The 25,453-nt window shown below is 42.8% G+C and overlaps 3 protein-coding genes across 11 annotated transcripts in view; 1 reads left to right on the top strand and 2 right to left on the bottom strand.

Moving 5' to 3' along the window:
- Nucleotides 1–21,645, bottom strand: part of LOC308293413 (uncharacterized protein) — a 116,460-nt gene extending 94,815 nt beyond the window's left edge. For 3 of the 9 annotated variants that reach the window (XM_080735916.1, XM_080735917.1, XM_080735920.1), the window contains exons 1-4: nucleotides 21,160–21,641; nucleotides 20,189–20,299; nucleotides 19,277–19,381; nucleotides 19,079–19,180 (exon numbers count right to left, since the gene is read on the bottom strand). In XM_080735916.1, coding sequence (XP_080592042.1) covers nucleotides 19,079–19,180; nucleotides 19,277–19,381; nucleotides 20,189–20,299; nucleotides 21,160–21,281 — 440 coding nt within the window. In that variant the 5' untranslated portion in view covers nucleotides 21,282–21,641. Of the gene's footprint in view, nucleotides 1–3,252; nucleotides 3,311–19,078; nucleotides 19,181–19,276; nucleotides 19,382–20,188; nucleotides 20,300–21,159 lie in introns of those variants that run through there. The other 6 variants (XM_080735918.1, XM_080735921.1, XM_080735914.1 and 3 more) reach the window with 4 other exon arrangements.
- Nucleotides 12,952–15,116, bottom strand: LOC308292294 (histone acetyltransferase p300-like; the record flags this gene model as incomplete). The annotated part of the gene is made up of 4 exons (XM_080734606.1): nucleotides 12,952–13,008; nucleotides 13,526–13,643; nucleotides 13,737–13,868; nucleotides 15,031–15,116. The coding sequence occupies 4 exons, from the start codon at nucleotides 15,114–15,116 to the stop codon at nucleotides 12,952–12,954; spliced, it is 393 nt and encodes a 130-aa protein (XP_080590732.1).
- Nucleotides 15,321–18,541, top strand: LOC308293422 (uncharacterized protein). Its single transcript, XM_080735938.1, has 3 exons — nucleotides 15,321–15,403; nucleotides 15,539–16,119; nucleotides 18,294–18,541. Exons 2-3 carry the CDS (start codon nucleotides 15,607–15,609, stop codon nucleotides 18,330–18,332), a joined length of 552 nt encoding a protein of 183 aa, XP_080592064.1. The 5' UTR covers nucleotides 15,321–15,403; nucleotides 15,539–15,606; the 3' UTR covers nucleotides 18,333–18,541.
- Nucleotides 21,646–25,453: the final 3,808 nt, after the last annotated feature.

The raw sequence follows: 25,453 nt of genomic DNA, 5'->3' as shown, positions 1-25,453 counted from the left end.
CAGCGCGGCACCATAGTTAAAGCATAAAATAATGATACACAAAATGTGTACCCGTTCTAAATGGGTTAACTAATTATGGTATGCAAGGGACCTCTCCAAGGACCCCTGGGGGTCCCCAGACCCCACTTAGAGAACCAATGGGTTAGTGACTGTTTGAACTTTGACTCAGTAGTTTCTACAACTATTGGCTAAGTGTAAATTATACTGTTGTTACATTATTTTGTGAAACAAAACTTTGTAAACATTTATCCCATTCAAATCAAAATCATTCGATTCATTTGATGTCCTTCCTGCCCTCAAAAGGTTACAACACCAAAGGCAAGTGGCTTTGCACCTAGAATGACAAAGTTCCAGGCCTGGACATGCCACAATGATATGCTCACACTGTACCTACAGGTGACATGGAAAACAGAATATTGTCTCTGTTTCCGAGTATGTTTGTATACATACCTAGACCGATTTCTCAGAGCAGCACCTATTTGTGTCAGCGGTTGTGCGCAGACACTGCAGCTATCTACTGTATGGAATACAGGTCTAGTGCATTTGTGGGTACTTCAATGTTAAACTGGTATTTTTTCCCCTCCAAAATGTAATATACATAAAACCATGATTTTTACACATTTCGGAAAACAATTTACAATGAATTGCAAGAATGAAAGTAGGTTGCACTCTATATTGCAACTTCTTACTTTGGGCACGCAGAGCGCACACACTGCACTCACACTGACAACTCAATTATCCCCCCCATTTCATTTAGAGAGTAAATGAAATGTAGTTTTCCAGAGGAGGCTGGTTTACGAGACTAGTAGTTTCCCCCATTTATTAATTTGAATAGGCTACAAAATAAATATATTCGTAAGAAATATGAAAGCATCACTATGTACTACTAGTTCAGGGTATCTGTGGCCACTTTGGACACATATAACATGGCAGCCAATGTCTTTCGACTTCATTACCCAAGATTCTCTGCAAGCATGTGTGGCAAGGACACGCTGTGATTGGCCAGTTTTGCCTCTGTGCCATGGCATAAATGCCAGGATGAAATTCACTGTCTCCCTTAAATATAGTAATACAGTCAAGCCCCTGGCAGGGGCTTGACTGTATATAGACTGAGTCTATATACATTTATGGAAGGATGATTATTATTGCTTAAACATTTAACTTTATCATTTTGTGGGACATAATATGCTATATAGTTGTTAAAAAGTTACATAGTGCTGCTTTAAATAAATAAATTCAGGGCCCAGAATTCCCAGGTGCCCTCGTTCTATTCCAGTTACTGTACCAGAGCAGAGGTTCTTCAAGTGGGGTCCATGGACCCCCAGGGGTCCTTGAATGGGTTCCAGGGGGTCACCATGAAAATGTCACCATCTAAATCAGTTCAAACCACTTTAAACCCATGTCCACCGTCTATTAGCAAAACAAACTTGTAGCACGGCACACAATGTGTTCAGATGGGATGAACGGGCAAGTACATATTAGTAGGGGGTCCTTGACATGTTTGATAAATACTGGTATAGAGACATGCAGACATGGTGGCTGCCGAGAGGTAGGATGTTGTTTGTGAGGCACAGGGTTGATGGTTTCATATCTGCTTTTTCTCATCACTAAACATGAAGTAAAGCCTCCACTGTGACCACATCCTCTGCTCTGTGCTGTTTTGCTGTCAACTGTCATTTCCGGAGTGGAACGACTAATGTCATTCAATCATTTAAGGACCTTCAAGTGAACTTATTAGTAACCGAAAAAATAGGTTATTATAAAAATGTCAAAACCTTAGAGACTTATGATTTTTTCCCTTCTTTTTTTTAAGAAAATAAGAAAGGAAGAACAAGAAGAAAAATAATGAAATAGAAACTAAATAAATATGTATTATAATATTAAAAAGTGGCCAAGTAACGATGGCGAACTGGTGAACAGGCAGCAACATATTGTTTAAAAAATGGCTTTCATGTGATTCGGGCGGGAGCCTGAAAGTGTCCATTTTGGTTGCCTGGTAACATGAAGACAGAAAGCGCTGCAAACTGCTCTGCTTTGCAGTCTGCACAAAATGGTGATGTGCCGTGTGCAACCTTTTTCAGGCTGCAACCAAAGTCTGGTGACTGGTGTCCATATAAAAAAAATATTTTTTTTTTCCCTGAAGATTTTCAAAAAATGAAATAAATGTATAAATAAATGTAAGAAATTATCTCAAAAAAAAAAAAAAAAAAACTCTAAGAAGTAGTGGAACTAGCAGATCTAAAAGTTCACAACGCATCGCACTGTGCCGTGCCATGAGCTTGTAGATCTGCTTGTTACACTATAGTTTGAGTCCTGGGGAGAAATGTCTCTTTTGGGTCTCAGGCTAAAACGTTTGGGAAGCACAGGTCCATCACGTCAAAACAGCCTAATCTAGGGATGTACTGCAATACAAAGCAGGGGTGGAACAAGTACAAATACTTGTTTACTTAAGTAAAAGTATCAATAGTGCACTGCAGAAGTACTCTGTTAGGGTGCCCTCAGACCAAAATGCCTATGAGAGTGGAATCCGCGTTCCGCCAATGCATTTCAATGAGAGTGAAGCGGTTTCATGCCAGCAGAGGACTTCTGCAAAAAACGCTCCCTTCTCATTGAAATGCATTGGCGGAACGTGGATTCCACTCTCATAGGTATTTTGGTCTGAGGGCACCCTTACAAGTAAAAGTCAGAAATTCAAAATTGTCTTGAGTAAAGTATTGCAATCAAAATGTACTTATAGTACAAAAAGTAATGCAAAATGTCCCGTTTCACACGTCTTTCTTCAAATGTATAAAAATAGCAGATCTACAAGCTCACAATATCTCGCACTAACATAGACCGATTTCCTGAGCGACACCCTGGAGAGGCCGCCGCTGTCATTAGCTGCCGTGTAAGCAGTTGTGTAAAGTAACTTGTAGCCTACATTTACTTAAGTACAGTACTTAAGTACAATTTTGAGTATTTGTACTGAGTATTTCCCATTTTCAATCATGTTACTTCTACTCCACCACTGGCTGCTGTTTACACCGTGGCAATGGCGGCGGCGTTCTCTACAGGGGAGCGCTCAGGAAAACGTTCTATAGTCCTACTTACTTTACACCACTGCTGCAAAGCCCCCACAAAATCTAAATAAAGAAATAAAAGTTGCCCACCCACATGGTACCAATATGTCACATTTTGCATCTTGGTCCACATGGACAATAATAAAGTGTTTATGTGTGAACCAAGCGGTTGTAATATAATACACGTTCTTACCTTACATGAACTTTGGTCCTTTATTCACTTTGTTATGTCTTGTGTAAATGTAGTCCAGACTGTTCAGTTCACTGTCGTCGCCGTGGGTAAAATGTTACTTACTTTCATTTCAGTTCCATATAATGATCCGCCTCTATGTACAGTGTAACTGACACTCCATATATGGTAGAGGGGAGGAAGAAATGTCAAGACCTTTCAAGCATCTCCATAAAGTTTAATTCAAGTAATGTATGACTAAAGGATTCATTATTAATGCCAATCAGTGTCCTTGACCCTATATGAGAATTTGAAAGGATATGTATCTGTATATCCTACTTATCTGTATCTTCTTAATACAGACATCTGTGTACTTTGGATGAGTTATAAGTAAACAGCTGTGATAACATGACTATTGTACGCGTCTGGAAAAGTGATATCAGGTATGAAAAGCTGTTTTACTCACGCATGCCTGCACAAAGGAAATCATCATCTTATCCTGTGTTTCTTAAACATTGCTTCTACAGTCGGTGCAACAGAAGCATTATAGCAGTATATGGGTGTAAATCCCCCCCCCCCCTCCCACAACAAACACACACACACACACACACACACACACACACACACACACACACACACACACACACACACACACACACACACACACACACACACACACACACACACACACACACGACAAATAGGCTATAAGAGGCGTTGTTCCAGGCTATGCATTCAGAGATACTTGTCTGGCTTAGGAGACAAGAAAATCACACCCGTGTGAACTGAGCGGTGGTCTGTGTGTGTGTGTGTGTGTGTGTGTGTGTGTGTGTGTGTGTGTGTGTGTGTGTGTGTGTGTGTGTGTGTGTGTGTGTGTGTGTGTGTGTGTGTGTGTGTGTGTGTGTGTGTGTCTGGCCTGAACAACAGCGCCCCTCCCTTAACATGTGTGGTCAGAAAAGGTACTGCAGGCTCTGCAGGCTACATACAGACACGGACGCATACACACACGGCCACGTATAGGAGACGGTGTAACCACCGCTCAAAAAGGCAACAAACATAGCAAGTCATATTTGAGAGATAACAGTGCCCCCTTCTGGGCACCCTTATATTGTCAAATGACAGTCAAACATTGTCAATTAAAAAAAGAAAAAAAAAATCTATATAGAAGGGGGCTTCAAGGAAGAAAGTTTAGGAACTACTGCTCTAGAGCAGTGGTTCTCAACCTTTTCAGGCCGTGACCCCCAAAATTATCATATTTTAACTGGGGACCCCCTCCCCCCCACCCACCCTGACGAGCACTTAGAGTTTGGACACTACATTTTGTATAACACGGTTCTATTGTGAAAATAGCAGATCTACATGTTCACAACGCCTCGCGTTGCGAGGCGTTGTGAACATGTAGATCTGCTATTTTCACAATTTCTTCTTCCTCTAATATTTGACAATTTGGCCAATGTTTCATTTGTCATTTTAGAGGTATTAAAAAGTCCTTAAATTGTCACTTTAGAAATGTGCAGATACCCACACTTTAAACTTAATGTTGTTTTTTTTACAGTTGAGTGAGAAAACAATGTTGCACATTAAGTTAATCATCTGGGGACCCAATAAAATAATTTGGGGACCCCCCTGGGGGTCCCGACCCACAGGTTGAGAACCACTGCTCTAGAGGTCCGAGCCTATTACCAGACTGCACCTCCACTGTTCAGATCCAGACACCCACTGACCACCATTCACATCTGGAGACTACGTTCTTGTTCAGACTGCAGGCACTTGTTGCCTTGTTGCTGTTCACACTTGATCAAACCAATCTGGACAGGCCAGAAATCAGTGTGAACACATGCCACTATAGGTATCCAATCTGGACACCAGGTGAAAACATTCAAAGTATTTCATTTGACCAAAACCACTTGGTTTGATGATGGGGATTTTATCTGGCAGCTGAGACAGCTGTGTGTGTGTGTGTGTGTGTGTGTGTGTGTGTGTGTGTGTGTGTGTGTGTGTGTGTGTGTGTGTGTGTGTGTGTGTGTGTGTGTGTGTGTGTGTGTGTGTGTGTGTGTGTGTGTGTGTGTGTGTGTGTGTGTGTGTGTGTGTGTGTGTGTTTTTAAGAAACAATGTCCAGTCATTTCCATACCGTTTATAATAACATATTTATTTTCTTCAACATACATAGTATTGGCGTTACTCGTAATGTAGCTTTAGTATAAACACTAATAAACAAATTACAGCCCAAAAAAACAGAGCATGGGCTAGAGTCAAAAATAGTTTGAACCTTGACCTTATGACCTCTAGTGAACGGAGTTACAGTATATAATAAAACGGCTCTTACACCATCTCTATCGAAATCTAAACTCACAAAAATGGTAAAATAAATGGTGCATTTATATAGCGCTTTTATCCAAGGCGCTTTTCATAGATTGTGCATTACATTCACCCATTCACGCACACATTCATACACCGATGGCGGAGGAAACCATGCAAGGCACCAACCTACTCACTGGGAGCAATTAGGGGTTCAGAGTCTTGCTCAAGGACTCTTCGACATCAACTCAGGGGGAGCCCGGATTCGAACTGGGAACCCTTCAGGAACCCTTCGTGCTCTAACAAAGGTTTCTCTACCCCTGAGCTATGCCGCCCCTTAAAAAGTTAAAATGATTTGGTGTAGAAGGACAAAAGGAGCCCTGGGAGAAACCGATTAATGAAGTGTGTTTAAGTTGTTCAGGGTTGATTCAACCGCCTGAGGACAGGTGTGGGACGCTTCGGAGCGTCAATGCAGAGGTGGGGCCTTGTGGACAGCGCTCACTGTGACTGTGGAGACCCTTTACAGACTGTTGACCACATCCTGATCAGTTGCCCCAAACACCGGCCACCGAATGGTGACCTAGGCCTAAAGAACCTGGACAACGAGACACTGGAATGGCTTGCTACAACTGAGCTGAGGATCTAAAGACATACGCAAGAAGAAGAAGGGTTGATTCTAGAACCATTAAAATGGTTTTTAAAAATCACACTGAAGAACCAGTTTTAGTTCCATGATTAAGTGTGTGAAAACGATGGATGAATACAGTATCACAGAGACAAATATAATTGTGTTTTAATGTGTCATCTTCGCAAGTGATGTCATTTTGTAGTCTAACCGGACCTTTCCGACGAAAAGTTTGGTTTCGGAGAAAGTATGGACAGCCCTACTTGTCCTGTTCTGAGCTTCTAGTAAAGGCCTGTCCATACTTTGACCGAAACCGAACTTTTCGGTCAAAAAAAAGCTCAGTGACCTGAGTGTCATCACCCCTGTTCTCATTGTTGAAGACATGATATCTGTTCCCACATTTCTCAACAAGCCTTTGGAGGGCCTCTCCTTCACTCTCTATGTACTGCTCAATGGATGTACCTAATAGATGGTCTCCATGAACAGTATTATAGTGTGACTCCACACACTCTCACTGAGCTACATGTGCTCCCAGGGGCGTCACACCAAATTCTGGGCCCTGGGTACAAGGATTCACTGCGGGCCCCCTATGAATGTTAACTATTGAAAAATAGCAGATATACAAGCTCACAGCGCGGCACCGTGTGCCGTACTGCGAGCTTGTAGATCTGTTATTTTTGAAAAATCGTGAAGATGTGTGCAAGAAACCTATGTTTCCATGTCAGTGGTGCTCAAAAGTTTTCATGTCAAGAACCCCAAAAATGTTATGTATTTGGCCACGGACCCCCATCTCAAAATATTTAGTGCCAGGGGCCTCCCAGAAGCAAGCTTACAAATCTTCGGTTAAAAAATGCATATATTGAAAGATTTGCAACCATTTTCACAACTTTTAAAAAATAGCAGATCTACAAGCTCGCAGCGCGGCACTCAATGTAATGGGTCCCGAGGCCCACAGGCGGTTATTCAAATGGGTCCCAGAATTATTTTATGGGTCCCGCGACGACACACGCAATATGTATCTCTACGGTGAAAACATCACAACATCACACTTTGATTTAATCAAATATTGGCAAATAGCTACTTGTATGTAGTTAATAAAGGACATAAGCATGGATTTATAAGACAATTTCAATCATCTCATCAATAATGCCAGCACGCACAGCTGTGGAGACTCCACCACATGCAGCTCAGCTTCTGCAGTGAAATGATTGATAGTAGGAAGGAGTTGTATGTGTCCCGTGGATGCATGCAGTGATGCTTAGCTTAATGCATCCTCTATTAAAAATATATGCGTCAGGGAAAGGGCTAGCATTGTCACTGAACTCAGACAGATAGTGGCTTTCCATGGCCTTGGACACTTGCAGCTCTTTCTCCCTCTGCGTCCTCTGCTTTTGCCTCTCCAGCTCCCTCTCCATTCCCTTTGAAATGCAGAATCCACCGTCATAAGTAGATTTAAACTTTAAAGTCATAAAAATAGCTAAAATCGCTACAAATCCACTGGAAATCTACTGTCTTGCCAATGGCAGGACGTGTGAAATGGCACATCTGTAGTTTGACTGATACTTTTTTATTTATTTTTAGTACAGGCCTCTCAGACCACAGGGCACACAACACACTTTAAGCCATTTGTGCCAAGATGTAGGCCATATCTAGGTCAGATGTAGGCCAAGCTACACGCTAAAACCTACTTTTAGATCATTTGGGTCCATAAATAGAGTTTTTTTGTAAAATTATTCGAATTGGTCCATGTGGTCACCTCCAGATATTTTGCATGGAGGGGTGAGCCAGTTATTATTTTTGAGTGGAGCAAACCACTACTATTTCACTTTGACCGTAAACACAACATCAGAACTGACCAATCAGAAACTGTTGCCAGGTTTGTTTATTATAAGCGACTTTGGTCTTGCTTTTCTTTGAAGTCTCTTGTTGCCAGTTCTGCTTATTATGAGCGACTTTCTGAAACTAGCTGATGTAAAAGAGCTAAAGGGTGAAAATGGTTGCTTCTTTTGGGCTTGTTTCCCTGACAGAAATTAAATGTTGCAACTCTCTCAGTGAGAGAAAACAAACACATAGCATATTTTGTGATATAGCTTTTTGATTGATTGATTGATTGATTGATTGATTGATTGAATAATTTATTCACAGTTTGCAGATTGTACACTTTAGTTAAATATATGCTATTTTACGCCACTCAGTGTTTTTAGCCTATTTTATAACCGCTATTGTGTTGTTAACCAACTTAACCATGTAATGTTCAGTAAACAGTGAAACACCAGGCATTACAGGATTACAGACAGTTTGGTCTAGTTTAGTGGGTACACAGCAGCGGAGATGTTCATATGAATGACTGGCATGATGCTGCTGGTGCATGAGCCTGACTCAACTAAAACCTACCCCCACCAGGGGGTGTAGTTGAGTCAGGCTGGAACTCAGGCTAGTGCTCTAGTCTTGTAGTGCAGTCACTCCCAAAAACTGGCATCTGTTGTAGCCATTATAGATAATAAAAAGAATGTTCAGTATTATTAGCCTATATAGGAAATGTGTGCCCCCTCTCAATTTTCAACTGAGCCCTTAGTCATTTCATCCTGCAGCCGTCCCTGCATCATATCTTACTATAAAATTATACAGTATATATCCTCCCTTTGCTGCTGCTGCTGCTGTTGCTGCTGCCGATGTCTACTCATGAACAGCTATCTTAACTGTGGATTCATACTGACCATTTATTGTCCTTGTCCTGGCTGCATGGCCCCCTGTTGTTGCTGCTGCTGCTGCTGTTGTTGCTGTTGATGTTGTTGTTGTTGTTGCTGCAGCTGTTGCAGATGCATCTGATGCTGTATCCTTTGCTGGAGGGCTGCATGCACCTGTTGCTGCATAGTGCCCGGGTAGCCTTGCTGCAGGCCTGTCTGCCCTGGCCCACCTTGGGGCCCTCCTGGATGCTGCTGGGGACCACCAACACCCACACCTCCACCACCAGGCTGGGGCTGAGATGATGGGGGCACACCTGGTTGCCCCTGCCCACCCTGCATGAAGCCTTGCTGGGCTTGCTGCTGCTGGAGTCCCTGTGACGACTGGAACAGCCCATGGTTGCCTCTCTGTTGCTGCTGCTGCTGCTGCTGCTGCTGTTGCTGTTGTTGCTGTTGTTGTTGTTGTTGCTGCTGCGCTTGCCGCTGCATTTGCATCTGATGCTGTATCCTTTGCTGGAGGGCTGCATGCGCCTGTTGCTGCATAGTGCCCGGGTAGCGTTGCTGCTGGCCTGCCTGCAGCAAGGCTATAATATAAATAATGTATAGTTAGTTGTAAAATAATAAACACCAATGTGCACACATACAGATGCTACGTATAACAGGCTAAAAATAAAAGTGAAACCAACTAAATTAGTTAAGAGTTGTGGCTTTAATTTAGGTTCATTTTGTGTTTTATTTTTTTTTACAACTTCTTACTGCGCGAATATAATGGCCATATTGCTAGTACCTGTTTTTTTGCTTCAATGTACAATGGTGTCGCTCAGGGGAAAAAGCTAGCCTACAAGCCAGCCCACACCGCGTTAGTGACGCGTTGTGGGCTTGCAGATCAGTTGAGGCGGGGATAGCTTAACTGCTTGTTGCTGCACAGATACACACATTGAAAAGGCAGCTTCTCAATACCAGACCAGTGCGACAGAGAGAAGAGCAGAGAAGAGAAGCTAGCTCCTCCACACTAAAGACGGACAACTTTCAATGTTGTCATAATTTTTACCGTTTCTGGTAGCACTTTACAACCAGTAAGACGCCTAAGGGAGAAAAGCTACCTGGTGGCACCATCTGTCTCGGCCATATATGGATTCTGTTAGTGTGGTTCTCCTAACAGGGCATAATCTGGGATACACTCACTTTTATGCCCATATATGGAGATCCCTAACAGAATACCTTTCATGCCCACATGTGGAGATCCCTGCTCTGAGTATCTGACATCACTAATCCCTTTTATGCCCATATATGGACTATGGAGATCCCTAACAGAATCCCTTTTATGCCCATATATGGAGATCCCTGCTCTGAGTATGTGACATCACTGTGATGTCACCTAGATGGAGATCCCTGCACTGAGTATCTGACATCACTGCGATGTCACCTGTGATGTCACAGTGTCAGGCGTTACACATACATGTATACATACATACGGTCAAGCTGTGACGGTTCTCATAGTAAACTTGCTCCCTACAGTCGCAATAATTACCCGTTTATTATATAATCTTCCATTTCATAATAATTGACCAACGTATATAAATAGCTTGTAAATGATTAGTTTATTATCTTCAAATAGCTTATATATATGATGTAATAATCATTTTCAAATGTACATAAATGGCTTATTCATGAATAGTTTACTACTTACTAATAATGTATAAATGATGTTTAACCATAGTTATAAATGTTTAAGTAAACCTTTGCGAATGTCAACAAACAGTTTGTTCATGGTTATACTCATCTACAAACAGCTCATAAATGTTTATAAATGCTTTATAACAGGTCATTATTGTAAAGTGCTTTATTTACTATTGCTTTATTTACTATTATGAGAATCAGAACAGGAAACATTTTAATCTAAATCTGGTCATCTTGAAAAGTCTGCATCTGGATCAGGGTGATCCTATCCTGAATTTATTAGAAATACCAGGACATCATTTTATATTGGCTGGATTGTCTGATCCTGTATCACAAAAATAAACAATTTAAAAATCGTATTCAATCGGATAAGGTTTAAAATCTTTGAACTCATGGGCCCAAGTCACAGCCAAAATGAGTAAGACCTGACGTAAAATGTATCTCTTACCATCTGGTCCTGGGGGTCTCGACAATGGTGGGTCAGGGAGGGGACCGTCTGTAAATGAGAAGACAGGGAGAGTTTACGACTGATTGATTTAAAGCAGTGCAGATATCATCTGTTCCAACATCAAGTTCAACAGACACTTCGTAGGGACCTTACCAGTGTTTTTTTTTTTTTTTTTTTGCGGTGGTGACACAGATAAAGAGGTGGCTGTATCCGTGTGTTACTATCTATGTTACTATTGTCGTAGAAATAGTTGTTAGAAATATTTATAGACTGTCAAATGTGTATTTCCTACTTACATTCAACGTTGTAGAACTTAGTTTACAGTAAATCAAATCTCACACAAATTTAGATTTACCTGCAGCTGTCAATCCAACAACTGACATCCTCCTGTGACTTCTACTTCTCTGTGTCAGCATAATAGTCTGTCCTAAAGTGTGACTACATGGTCTTAGTATAGAGTATAGATGTTTCTATTCTATCTCCATTTATGGAGAGCATCTATGTGTACAAGAGGTGTCCCATATGACACTTCAGGAGCTCTTCTGGCCCACGGGGTGTAAGCTCTGGCCAGAAGGCCAGATCTCTGATGCGGTGTATTCTGTTTCTCTGTTGCTGAACTTTCTTCAATAAATTGTCAACTTCACCCGACTGGATTAATATTTTTCCATCATACTATCTATCCATGTTACTTTGTAGACTGAGATGCAATCCCGCTGGTGACCAAGTGGCGCTGTTGAGTCACACACAGACACGCACACGCATGCACACACACACATACACGCATGCACACACACACACACACACGCATGCACGCACACACCCACACCAGAATTTCGGTTAGCCGGTATTTACCGGCCATTGACCGGTTAAACCGTGGCCGGCTGGGAAAATGGCTCTTAGGCTATTTTATCATTTAATCCTATTATTCATATAATTATTTGGCTAAAGTAGTAAGGCTACAACCATTAAAACCTATCATAATTTTAAAATTGTATCATGTTCTGTGAGTCTGACACAACAGTTCTTCAGAGGTAATCTGGACCAAGCTGGACCCAGAAGATAATAAAAAAGGGACCCGAACTCTGTGGAATCACATGGATATTATACAAGCAGGCACATGACTTTCTGATCACATGGATGTGGTGCCATCATTGTGGTGGTCAAAGCAACAGAGGCAAGTCAACCTTCCTTGCGCCATCATAACATAACATTAACAAAACAAAACAAAGGTTGTATGTTTGCATATTACGGTTTAATGAGACGTGAAGCCAAAATCATATACTATTAACTTATTAATTTGTAGGCCAATGTGTGGCAGGGCGCGCAAACGGTTTGCTTGAGTTGCGCCCACTTTAGCCTAAATTAATTGATTGGCCCGTAAAATATAATCCTGCCGGCCAAGGTGGCCGGCAGGAAACGGAAACCCTGACCCACATATGCGCGCGACCGACCCTGAAATGAACTGCTACACACACACGGCCACACACGGCCACACAAACAAACACACACACACACACACACACACACACACACACACACACACACACACACACACACACACACACACACACACACACACACACACACACACACACACACACACACACAACACACACACACACACACACACACACACACACACACACACACACACACACACACACACCACTGCTCGCTTGGATTTTTTTCTTCTGTCTGAAAATGCCAAGGCGCTCGCATTAAAAACCAACCAGCCATTTGGAAGTACATCAGAAATACTTCAGCTCTCAGCAATCAGATAAAAATGCCACACCTGAACGTATGAGTGCAAAATAAACACATCCCATGACAACAACAAAAAAACAGCATTCCCATGGTAAACAATGCAAAACATATGGAGAGAAAATCGTTTTGTTGGACACGTCACATCACACAAATGGTTTAATTAGACCTTAGGGTTCATACAGGTGCTGGATGAACCACACTGTGGGGACAATGTGCAGCATGTCTCACTCACTTGGAGGTCGTCCTGTGGGAGGTTGACCCATCCCGGTGTAGTACTCAAACTAGGCAGGGGGAAAGGGGTAAGATAGGAGAGTAGGGCAGGGGAGAGGAAGGGAAAGACAATTAGGAGAGTGGAGTACAGCAGGAATAAGACAAAAAAAAGATCTAAGTTAAAGTCATACTGCCGTAGTATTGCCACAGTATTTATTCTAACTACGTACCGTATATAAATTTCCATTGCCTATGTTGTTTGTCAGGTTGTCTAAAAAACACATGCATGTGAAAAATATACCAGAGCAAGATTATATCAACATATCAATTAATAAATGTATCTAAAAGGTTACATACAGTAGTATGACTTTAAGAGTCTTGGGGAAATGTTTTTGTTCCTGTCTTTGTCCCATATAAATGTGGATGTGGGCTGCAATTCAACACCCATCTCAGGCATATCACATCAAACATTATGGTATTGCTCATTTACTCACTGGTCTGTGACACCTCCAAAAGGCCTATTACAACAAATGTCTTATTCATGTCAGTGATTATTAATATTAGACGATATCTCATAATGTTGCTTACTCTGCTGTTGGCTGATTCATACATGTCTCCCTCCATCTTCCTGGCATAGGCCACCAAGTTCTTCATCCGTCTGTCTGTAAGGGAGGCGGGATCTGGGGTAGGAAAGATGGCCTGGACACTGTGGGAGAGAAGAGATAGAGGTGGTGTTAGAGGAAAACCAGGTAAACCACTGGGGCAATATTATATAGTGATGATGTTCTCTGTCCCTTACAAGTAGTCCACCATTGTGTCCACCACGACGTCTCTCATGTCCTGTGTGATGTCCTCATGCCAGCTCTTCCTCACGCCCAGGGCAGAGGGAGGGTTGGCCATCAGTATTGAACCCACGCCATCATTCATCAGCCTGAGCCAGGGAGAAATAAAACTAAAATATATTCATCCTTTGTAGCGCTAGTATGAATGTGTGTGTGTGTGTGTGTGTGTGTGTGTGTGTGCGTGCGTGCGTGCGTGCGTGCGTGCGTGCGTGCGTGCGTGCGTGTGTGTGTGTGTGTGTGTGTGCGTGTGATATTCTCCATCTCAACGTTTCCTAAACTTTTTAGCAAAAGACATTTTTTGTGCTTTTACCCCTCAGGCCAGGAACACATTTTTGTGTATTACAGTAGGTACCGTATGTAGTAGCCTACAGTAGTTTTTTTGAAAAATATCTTTCTATGAAAGCCAAAGGTAAAGCTATCAAATAGTTTTTGGAATTTTGTTACTAGCTGCTACAGAGGCTGAGTAATAGTTTTCCAGGAAAACAGTGGGTTAAAAGACGCTATATATAAAAAATAATTTCATTGTATGTTAAAATTGTAAATGGTGCATTTATATAGCGCCTTTATCCAACGCGATTTACATAGATTGTGCATTACATTCACCCATTCACACACACATTCATACACCGATGGCAGAGGAAACCATGCAAGGCACCAACCTGCTGCCCGGGAGCAACTAGGGGTTCAGAGTCTTGCTCAAGGACCCTCCATGTTCTAATGGCGGTTTCTCTACCCCTGAGCCACTGCCGCCCCCTAGTCATTAAGGGCAGGCGAGTACTATGCTACGGTAAGTGCTATGGGCTAAGGTGGAGTCTGAAGAGGTGAGTCTTCAAACCACGGTGGAAGCTAGGGAGTGAGTCTGTTCTAAGTGCGACGTGGAGTGCGACATGGAGTTTATTCTACAGTTTGGGGGCCAGGAGGGCGAATTGTCTAGGACGAGTGGATTTTTGTCCTTTGGTTTTTAGTGAAGGTTCTGTCAGACAGCATCCCTGTGTTATCTGATCTGAGTGAACGGGTGGGGTTGTAGGGATCGATCAGGTTTTGGAGGTATGGAGGAGCCGTACCTTTGGCTTTGAAGGCCAGCATCAGTGTTTTTACTCTGTGTGGGCAGCAACCTGGAGCCAGTGGAGGGAGTGGGTGAAGGGGGGAGACTTTGTGAGAATTTTGGCTGGTCATGCCGCAGCATTTTGGATCAGTTGAAGAGGTGTCAGCGTGTATCATGATGTGTTTTGTTGTGATGTGTCCTCTCACCCCTGGCTGTTGACGTTGACATGCATCCTGGTGTCCTGTAGCAGGCTGGCCTGTTGACTCTGAGGAGAGACCCCACCTCCTCCCATTGGAATTGCAACATTAGGATCATTTGGATTTTAGGATTTTTTAGGCCTCAACCAGAGTTTCCTCTGGCTTCGCCCTGCCCAGGCATAGTAGTATAGTTCACCATCTTTTGGGTCCCGCATGCTCATTGAAGGGTGATCCGTCAGCCATTAGGGGGCAGTATTACTTTAGGTTCACTGTTTGGCTGAGTTAGTATGCAAGAGTAAGAGCCAACCACTGTTGTTTATGTCAGTTCATGTCCAGACAGACGTTCATGCCATGGTGTTTGGAAGTTGTTCACCTTATTATTGTAAGTGTGTCATCCTTTTGGATTATATTTGATATATGCAGCTTTTGTTTACATTTGGAAATGTGAGAAATACTACTACTTATGTTTACATTCGAAATTCAGCCTATGCTTTTTGTATGTTTGTTTTTACTGCAGGGCTTCTTCATCTTTGTCATTAAAAACTTATATTGACATTGAGGAGTGTATTTCTTCATGAAGAAGCCATGGTTGTCGTTGGATGCTCCGTGCCTGACTGCGGTTTCCAGACTGCCGACGTGTCAGAAGCTCTCGCCATTGCTCTGTTGACAAATCATGGACTTGCCCATCAGAGTGCACCGCCTGTCATGGTCGCCCCGGCCCAGGCCCCAACCCCTCAGGGCCCAAAACTGGACCGGCCGAAGATCGACGATGGTGTGTCCATCGAGGAATGGAACGTGTTCATCCGTCGATGGGACGTCTTCCGCACCGGCTCGGGCATTGGAGCTGCCCAGACCCCTTTCCAGCTATTCCAGTGTGCTGGGCCTGAACTTGGTGACAGCCTGCTTAAAGCCAATCCCACCGCCATGTCAGGGACTCTGCAGGATCTCATCGCCGCCATGCGTTCTCTAGCAGTCATTCCAGTCGCCACATGTGTACTGCGCACCGAACTGCTTCAGTTACGCCAGGAACGCGACGAGACCTTCCGTGCCTTCATTGCCAGGGTGCGGGGGAGAGCAGAGACATGTGCCTACGTTACGGTATGTGGGTGTGGCACGGCCGTGGACTATACCGACCACATTATACGCAATGTCCTAATTAATGGGATTTATGACTCTGACATACGCCGTGAGGCGCTGGGAACACTTGACATTCTGAAAATGCCAGTTAACGATGTAGTTGCACTTGTCGAGAACAAGGAGATGGCTCGTAATGCTCAGGCGGGCCGGTGGTGCGCCCGGCGCCGGAGCGGCCGGGATCCCACCTGGGGCGGCGGGCGCCGCCCTTCACTTTCATTGCGCCACGGGGTTTCTGAATACTCTACGACTCGCGTGCGCGTTAGACTCCTTGGTCCGTGTTTCAAGACGGGTCTGGTGGGTAGCCGACATCATCGCCGAACCCTAGCGCCCGCTGTACAAGGGCCAGTCCCAGCTCGGGTGGCGTGACGCGGTCAGGACGCTCTGGTGTCATGTCAAGCCCTGAAAATGTACATTATGATACAGTAGGTCACGTGGTCTAAACAGTCTGAAAAGAGTCCGAGAGCTCTCTCTGCCTGGGGCTCATCTTACTGGGCGGCTCACGTTGCTGCGGTGGAAAATGAGGAAGTGGCCTCAACATAAATGTATTTTTATAATTGTAATTATATAAAAAAATATGTACCCAATTGGATATCTTAGTTACATCGATATCGTTCATGTGAACTAGTTTGTTTATGCTATATTCATTATAATTATCAAAATCGCTATGACAGCACTGCACCGTGCATTTGTCACGGTCACCGAGCACCACCACTACTGTGTCCATCTTTATCTCCCTCCCCCCGGCTGGAATCCAGCCTTCAACCGCCCAGCAGTGATTTTAATAATTTCAACAAATAAGCATAAACTAACTATTTGGCATGAACAATTTAGCTAAAACTAAGATACCTGTATCTGAGAGGTAATATATACATAGTTTAGTAATAAAATATATTTTACACGTAAGGTGATGTCCAGGTTTTCATAGTGCGGCAAGGGGAGACGGGCCGGTGACAGACAGTACAGTAAAGTACAGTAGAGCCGCACTGTGACGTCATCAACAACAAAAAACTACCTTATTACTATCGCCGTTCTCTACTGTAAGAACGATCCTCGGTTGCTAGGAGACGAAAGCATTGCAGAGATAACCCGGAAATGAAAAGCACTTCTCCACAGGGTTCAATTCTTCTTCTAAAGAAGAAATAATTGAGGATCGTGTCCACAAAGACACAGAGCACTATAACCACCGTCCTCCTCTTCGTTTCAGAGTAATCCTTAACTTGTTCTATGCTAAAATAAGTAAGGAGTCTGTGTTGGAGAACTGGTGATTTAATAACAAAATATAATCCAAGTAAACACGTGAACAGCCAGGGTTCTATCTTCATTATCACTCGTAAAACAAATAAAATATCACTTCCTTGTAAAATGTGTGGCCACACTCTTCTCTACCTGAACAAGAAGTACAACAGCACCCAGCAGCGTATCCCATAATACACCTCTGCAGCCCACCAACTACTTAAAGGCATATTTAAAGGCACATACCAATGGCCCTGTGTATATACACAAGCTTTCGCGATCGCCCTCGGAAAATAGGGTAAAAACACTGAAAACGCTGGCAGGATTAATTCATCAATATCTGGCACAATTTGTGTTAAGAAATAATTAGCCAATCTAAATTTGGGTCCTGCGGGGAGACACCAAATGTATCTTTTTGGTTTCGAGCTCAAAAGGTTTGAGAAAGCTTGATGTGGAAAACTGATATGAGACACTGACACTGAGGAGAGACGATACAGAGCTTATGAGTTATTTTCTCAATACATCATGTTCAATATGCAAGGGGTCAGGGGGTCACCTTTCTCCTGTAGAGGTTGTAGATGTGTGGAGACATTCTTCAGGTCAGATTGTTCCAGGTTGCCATGTTGGTACGTCTCATCTTCCTTTTCAACCTCCATCTTCCTCCTCTTACTTTCAACCTCCTGATGCTCTTCAGACTCACTATCCTCAAACGGTTCCTACAATAATGATGACACAGCTTATTTAGATAAGCATTTGATCTAAATAATAGACTAAGCTACAATAATTCTCCGTTCTAACTATAGTTTGCATGTTTCAAAAAAAACAGCAGACATTAAACCCCTAATAACCACAGGTGTGTACAAACATAACTTTCACCTCTTTGATGTCCTCCATTTTCACAGAGTTCCTCCCCCACTGTGAGAGTTTGGTGTCTTCATTGACCTGGACCATGGTGTGTTTCTGCAGTGCTGGGTCAGTGTAGTGTTGCCTGACATGACACGCATAGTCCCCAGTTGGGCCTGGCTGGGACCAGTAAGTATTGATGCAATGATTGCAGTAACTGTGTCCACAGTGAATGGAGACAGGATTCGTCAGAATGGAAGAACACAAACTGCACCTGACGCAGGCTGAGCTCAGCAGAATGGAGCTGAACTCACTGAGAGAGGAGAGAGTGAAGAGAGATAGATGGTGTGAGAGAACAAGAGATAACATACATGATTGTTTAGCTGCGTTCGTCAACTTCATTTGGAAGTGGGTTTGTTCATTGATTGACAGATGTCAGTCATCAGTATTAGTGGTTGAAATTGGTCTGAAGATAATATAACGGCTTTGTAGAAAAAGGTAAAGTATAAAAAAGAAATGGCATGATCAGTCTGATGTAGATATGTCTGAACCTGTTATTAGACAATAACATCCTTTAACACAAAACACACTGGTGTAACTTACATTACAGATTCTCTAAAAGTAATACGCCGACCCATGGACCTGTCACTGCTCATAGACAGACCACTAGGTGCAGGGGACGCTCCCACACTGAAACAAAGCAGAAATGTATGCTGGTTACCAAAACATATTTTAACAATGACTATCATTATTATTATTATTGTTGTTATTATTATTACGTGACTATTAACATATTTAGTTGTGCAAGCAACCATCTAACTGAAGCATTTTTGTTCATTCTCACCCTAAGTCAGGAGTAGTGAGTTCTCTTTTAAAGTTACCAATGAGATCCCTGGACCTGTCACTGCTCATAGACAGACAGCTTGGTGCAGGGGACGCCCCCACACTGAAACAAAGCAGAAATGTATGCTGGTAACCAAAACATTATCAACAATTATTAATATTGTTGTTGTTAATATTAATGTTATTTGATCATTCTCACCCCGAGTCAGGAGTAGTGAGTTCTCTTTTAAAGTTATAAGGGTGATCCATGGACCAGTCACTTTTCATACTGAGAGCAGGAGACACCCCTCTATCCTGCTTCATCCTGTGACTGACACACACACACGCACGCACGCACGCACGCACGCACGCACGCACGCGTTGCAAAGTTAACAAATGTTTACAAATTGTGTGCTAGAACTATTTGTAATGCTGTGTCCACCAAGTTAGTATGACATACTACACAGAGCAACACTGCCCTCTAGTGTCTCAGCTTCATGTGGAAAATTGAGTGACATGGCCAGACCAACTCAGAATAAAGCCCTTTGCACACAGGCGCGTTTATCCGCACGGATAAAACTGACAATTTCATTTTTTTAAAAGAAAACAATGATTCTCTACGACCTCATGCACACCGGATCCGAATTAGCCGTGCGACGAGTGGCTGCGGCCGTGCGTTTTTTTCTCGATCGAACCCAGTTCGATTCGTGCGTCTTTTCGCATGCGGTAAAAAACTCATCACTCCTTTTATGACTACTTTTGGGATCCGCCGATCCGCAGCGCCGATTCCGCACAGCATTGCTCACCAAATCCAATGCGTTTTATTCATGCAGCAAACGAAAAAAACGCAACTGTCCTGTGTGCAAAGGGCTTAAGTCTGAGCAACGCCATGCTATGACCATTGAGCTATGTGATTGACATTTGTTAGTCTCTGGCATTAATATTGGAGGTTGTCATTGGTTAGGACCTGCTGATGTAATCACACATTATGTATTTGTTTGACAGGAAGCAATTAAAATTGTCCTAACATCCAAAATGAATTAATCAATGGGAAAACCTGTGAGTAGACAATGACATGTATTCATGTTGGTTGGTATAGTCCTTTAATAGAAACAGTAATGGTGTAACTTACTTAGCAGCAGATTCTCTAAAGTTAGGAGGCTGACCCATGGACGTGTCACTTCTCATAGACAGACAGCTGGGTGCAGGGGACGCTCTCTCTGGTTTTACAAAGTGAACCTCACTGAAAGAAAGAAGAAAATTATGGCCAGTGGGTGAGGTGAAGTATGAGTGGAGGTGAATGCTAGGGGATGAGGTGGAGTCTGAAGAGGTGAGTGCTAGGGGTGAGGTGGAGTATGAAGAGGTGAGTGCTAGGGGGTGAGGTGGAGTCTGAAGAGGTGAGTGCTAGGGGTGAGGTGGAGTCTGAAGAAGAGGTGAGTGCTAGGGGGTGAGGTGGAGTATGAAGAGGTGAGTGCTAGGGGGTGAGGTGGAGTCTGAAGAGGTGAGTGCTAGGGGTGAGGTGGAGTCTGAAGAAGAGGTGAGTGCTAGGGGGTGAGGTGGAGTATGAAGAGGTGAGTGCTAGGGGGTGAGGTGGAGTCTGAAGAGGTGAGTGCTAGGGGGTGAGGTGGAGTCTGAAGAGGTGAGTGCTAGGGGATGAGGTGGAGTCTGAAGAAGATAGGGGGTGAGTGGTCTGAATCATGACCAAGTGTGGGAAGGGGTTGAGTCCGAGTCGAGACCGAGACCAACGGGGGTCCTGACTAAGTCGAGACTGAGACCAAATCCTAATCCTAAAAATCCTATTTTGACAGCTACTGTGGAGACACACTCGAAACATGGAGAGAGAGTATTGACATGTAGCAATTGGTCCGGCTGGCCAGGAATCTAATCTAGCCTTGTGTTGTGGTGATGGGGGGGGGGGGCGGGGGGGGGGTATAACATCATGAGGTTTTCAGGTAATTTGACATCTTGAAAAGTTCATAGTTCCTGCTATTATTTGCACAAGATTGACACATTTTCTGGACTATGGGTTTACTTAAAACCATTTACACACATCATCTAGTAATTCATCAATGAAAATCAGCATGTTGTGTTCCAAGTCCCAACCTGTTTTGTGGAATCCTGGTGACTGTGTTGATGTTATCATGTGGATCCATAGACGGTTCTCTCTCCACAACCACATCACTGCTGGCAGACATCTCTGTTCTCTGTGCTTCAGTCTCCTGCATGATGCTGTGAGTATGTTTCTATTTTCACACTCACACACACACACACACACACACACACACACACACACACACACACACACACACACACACACACACACACACACACACACACGTCACATTGATTCATTTCAGGAAATTAAACCCTAACCCTAACCATTTCAGAAAATTTATGGCGGCTGTATTCCCAATATGACATTGAGATAGAGAGATTACATACAAACATTAAAGGGATATTTCACTTTAAAAAAAATGTGTTAATTTTATCATCTAATCAGGCTTTTATGAACACCCTGAACAGTTTTTAATTTGCTTGATTCAATATTTAGATATTTGATGTAAATGTTACCAGGCCCTCCAGGCTCGGGGCCTCTCCCCACACACACCCATTGTAACTTCAAACTTCATTTTAACCATGATAGATTCATTAAAAACACTCATTATTTTTTCTGGTGACTCATAATAGCATCCTAATACGTGAGCAGGCCGTGTTTTTTCGATAACTTTTTTCATTTATTTTTAATAATTATTTTGTTGTATTAAAGTTTTTCCATTTTACCAAATAATTAAAAATAAATGAAAAAAGTTATAAAAGAAACACGGCCTGCTCACATATTAGGAGGGTAGTATGAGTCACCAGAAAAAAAATAATGGGTGTTTATAATGAATCTATCATGGTTAAAATGGAGTTTGAAGTTACAATGGGTGTGTATGTGGAGAGAGGCCCTTCCACTGCTCCCTGTTGAAAGTGGAATATCCCTTTAACTCTAAAACCAATCAACCAATAGGTGTCCTAACAGACCACAGGATCTAAATCAAACAACAATGCGGTTGTTACTTTTATAAAATGATTTTATAAAATAACCTAACTAAAACTGCAGTGGCGGTTGGATGTGGATGTTGGTATTATTGTATTATTAACATACTCTCCCATGTTTAAAATGATGTTTTGTGCTACAAATTGTCCATTTTGAACCTCTCTAAACAATTAGGTACTTCTACTTTCACAAATACGAAAGGACTAACATAATACCACACCCTAAAGAAAACCCCATGCCGCTTCACCAGAAGTAATGTGATTTCCAGAAGAGGGTAGACTAGTTCATTTGCTGAACACGAAAGACTCTGTCTTGGAGGTGCTCTTATTGGGCCCCTCATTGATTACAGAATCCTTGTTTGGTATCGTGATGCCCCAGTTGCTTTAAAGTTAAAGCTCCAAACTGCCCAGAACAAACTAGGGTTGTGCTTGGTCTTCCTTCTCGTGCCCATGGACCTCACCGCTTATCACTACATAAGCGGGGGGTGGCTCACAGTAGCTGACAGAGTACAGCAGCTTGCAATGGGTCTGGTGTACAAGATACACTACACCTCCAAGATACCCATGTACCTGACAAACTAACTATCATATTCTCCTATCTGTATCAATAAGAATGAGCCGTAATCCATTGCGGTAAAGCGATGGATTATGCACTCTGGTTAGGGAACAAGACTTTGCCCCTGGTGAAGGAGTTTAAGTATCTCTGGGTCTTGTTCACAAGTGAAGGGAGGACGGAGCAGGAGATCAGCCAAAGAATGGGAGCAGCAGGAGCGGTATTGCAGTCGCGGTATCACACTTTTGTGATAAAAAGAGAGCTGAGCCAGAAGGCAAAGCTCTCGATACACAGAGAAATCTTAGTTCTTACTCTCACCTATCGTCATGAAGTGTGAGTCATGATGACCAAAATAATAGGATCACAAATACAAGGGGCAGAAATAATGAGGTTTCCCAGACAGGTGGCTGGCCGTTCCCTTAGAGATGGAGTGAGAAGTTCAGTCATCAGACTCTGGGTAGAACCACTGCTCCTTCTCTTGGAAAGGAGACAGCTTAGCTGGTTCGGGCATCTTGTACGGTTGACTGCCGAGTGTCTCCCTAGGAAGGTCCTCGATGCACGTCCCACTGGGAAGAGACCCCGTGGCAGACCAAGGACCAGATGGGGGGGATTATATCTCCTCACTGGTCTGGGAACGCCTCAGGATCCCAGGGTGAAATTGCTAATGTTGCTCCATCTGGAAAGGTAACCCTGTTAATCTATATTGGAATAGTTACCCCGACTCCATTCCAGATAAGCGGTTGAAGATGGATGCATGTACTCCATTGTTCTATTGTTTCAAGGAAATTGAGGGTTGCGTTTCTAAACAAATTCTGGGAGAAAATGTTGAATATTTTTAGGGGAGAGTGGTCATGTATTGGGTTTCTATGTGTGACACCAGTTTTGCTAAAAGTGTTATAAGTTATCTCGTTTTCACATATCCGCCATCTTGGAAAATATGCAAATTAGCATTCCAGACACACCTAATCATAATAATAAGCATTCCAATGTGTTTGTAATGGCATTTGTACGTCATCTGGTTCAAATGTTACAGTCAAAATCGTTTTGTGTGGCGGCCATGTTGTATTTGGCCGATATGGTGACTCTGAAGGGGAGAGTGTTTTCTGCTGGTGTTTCAGTCCGAGTGTAGGAAAGGGTACGTTCGGAAATGCGCAGCGTGTGTGTGCTCAGACAGTGTAGTAAGTGCCTAAACCCAACCCTAATCCTAACCCTAACCTCAGTAAAACTATGCCTAAACTCAACCCTAACCCTAACCTTAACCTCAGTAAAACTATGCCTAAACCTAACCCTTACCCCTAACCCTAACCACACCCGGTGCGCATTTCCGAACGCACCCTTTGATACACTCAGACTGAAACTCCAGCAGAAAACACTCTCCCGACTCTGAAGGTTGCCGGCTAGAGCACCCTATCTAAATAATTAGAGCATACCCTGGGCTACATCTGGGCCAAATTTGTGACTGTAACACTGATTAGTGCGAAAATAACCCTATGGCTTGGGACTAGGGGTGAAATATTGTCCATGTAGGTGATTATGCTAACATAAAACTTTAGGGTACTCAAAATGTCCGGGTTCACAATGGGGCTCTATGGGCTGGCTACTAGACTATGAGGTGCTGTCACCAAGCTTAAACCCAAAACTGATGCTTAAAAAAAGAATCTGTGCTGTACAAGGCAATCACTTATTGGAATAGACCTCCACAATATGTAGTATTAATCACCAGCAGAGTTAGTTTCAAGGATATACTTTTGGCTTTTCATCTTTTGTAATTGCACTGTTTGACCCCAGGAAGAACAGTCACTGCTGAAGCAGTCACTAATGGGGATCTAGAATCAGTGGTGTAAAGTAACTAAGTACTTTTACTTAAGTACTGTACTTAAGTACAATTTTGAGGTATCTGTACTTTACTTGAGTATTTCCAATTTCTAATACTTTTACTTCTACTCCACTACATTTCGAATCCAAATATTGTACTTTTACTTACATTATAATATATATATATAAACATATATTAACCACTTTGTCTTTAGCCTTATTTTATCTCTTGGCTATTTGAAAATAGCCGATCTACAAGCTCACAACGCGTCGCGATGCGACGCATTGGGAGCTTCTAGATCAGCTATTTTCATACATTTTGTACTTTTACTTTTGGCACTTTAAGTACATTTTGATGCCAATACTTTCATACTTTTACTCAAGTACATTTTGAATTCTGGACTTTTACTTGTAACGAAGTATTTCTATATTGCTGTATTGATACTTTTACTTAAGTATAAAATGTGATACTTTTTACAACACTGTCTAGAATAAACAATAAACATTAAACAATTCAAACAAATTATATCTAACCCATACACAACTACAAAAGCCCTACATGTGATAGTTAGCCTATAGTAATAAGGAGCGTGTGCTGCTCTTAAAAGGAGGAGGTTCTAGGACCAGGTTCTAGGACCAGACCTTTACATCAGTTCACTGCACCTTTACCACTTTTCTGTGTTTTAAAGTAAAAACATAGTCCATACTGTTGTGTGGACTATTATGAATGGGTGGAGTATGCACATTATTACGTGCAAAATTGGGTCTGTATCTAAATATCATGACATTTCACTTGACGATTAATTGTCACACAAATAATTGCGATGAACAATTTGAATGTGTGGAGGCGCTCTGGTGGCGCAGTTGTAAAGTGCCAGCCCACCACCACAGATCGAGGCTGTTGGGGGTTCGAATCCACGGTGGTGCATCCGGCTTTGTCGAACGCAATTGGCCTGTGTTCAGGGGAGGGAAACCAGCCTGACACGGCCA

The sequence above is a fragment of the Nannobrachium achirus genome (genome assembly GCF_963921795.1).
Source record: "Nannobrachium achirus genome assembly, chromosome: 10".
Lineage (NCBI taxonomy): Eukaryota > Metazoa > Chordata > Actinopteri > Myctophiformes > Myctophidae > Nannobrachium > Nannobrachium achirus.
The sequence above is the reverse complement of the archived record's forward strand: the minus strand, read 5'-3'. Positions and strand labels throughout refer to the sequence as shown.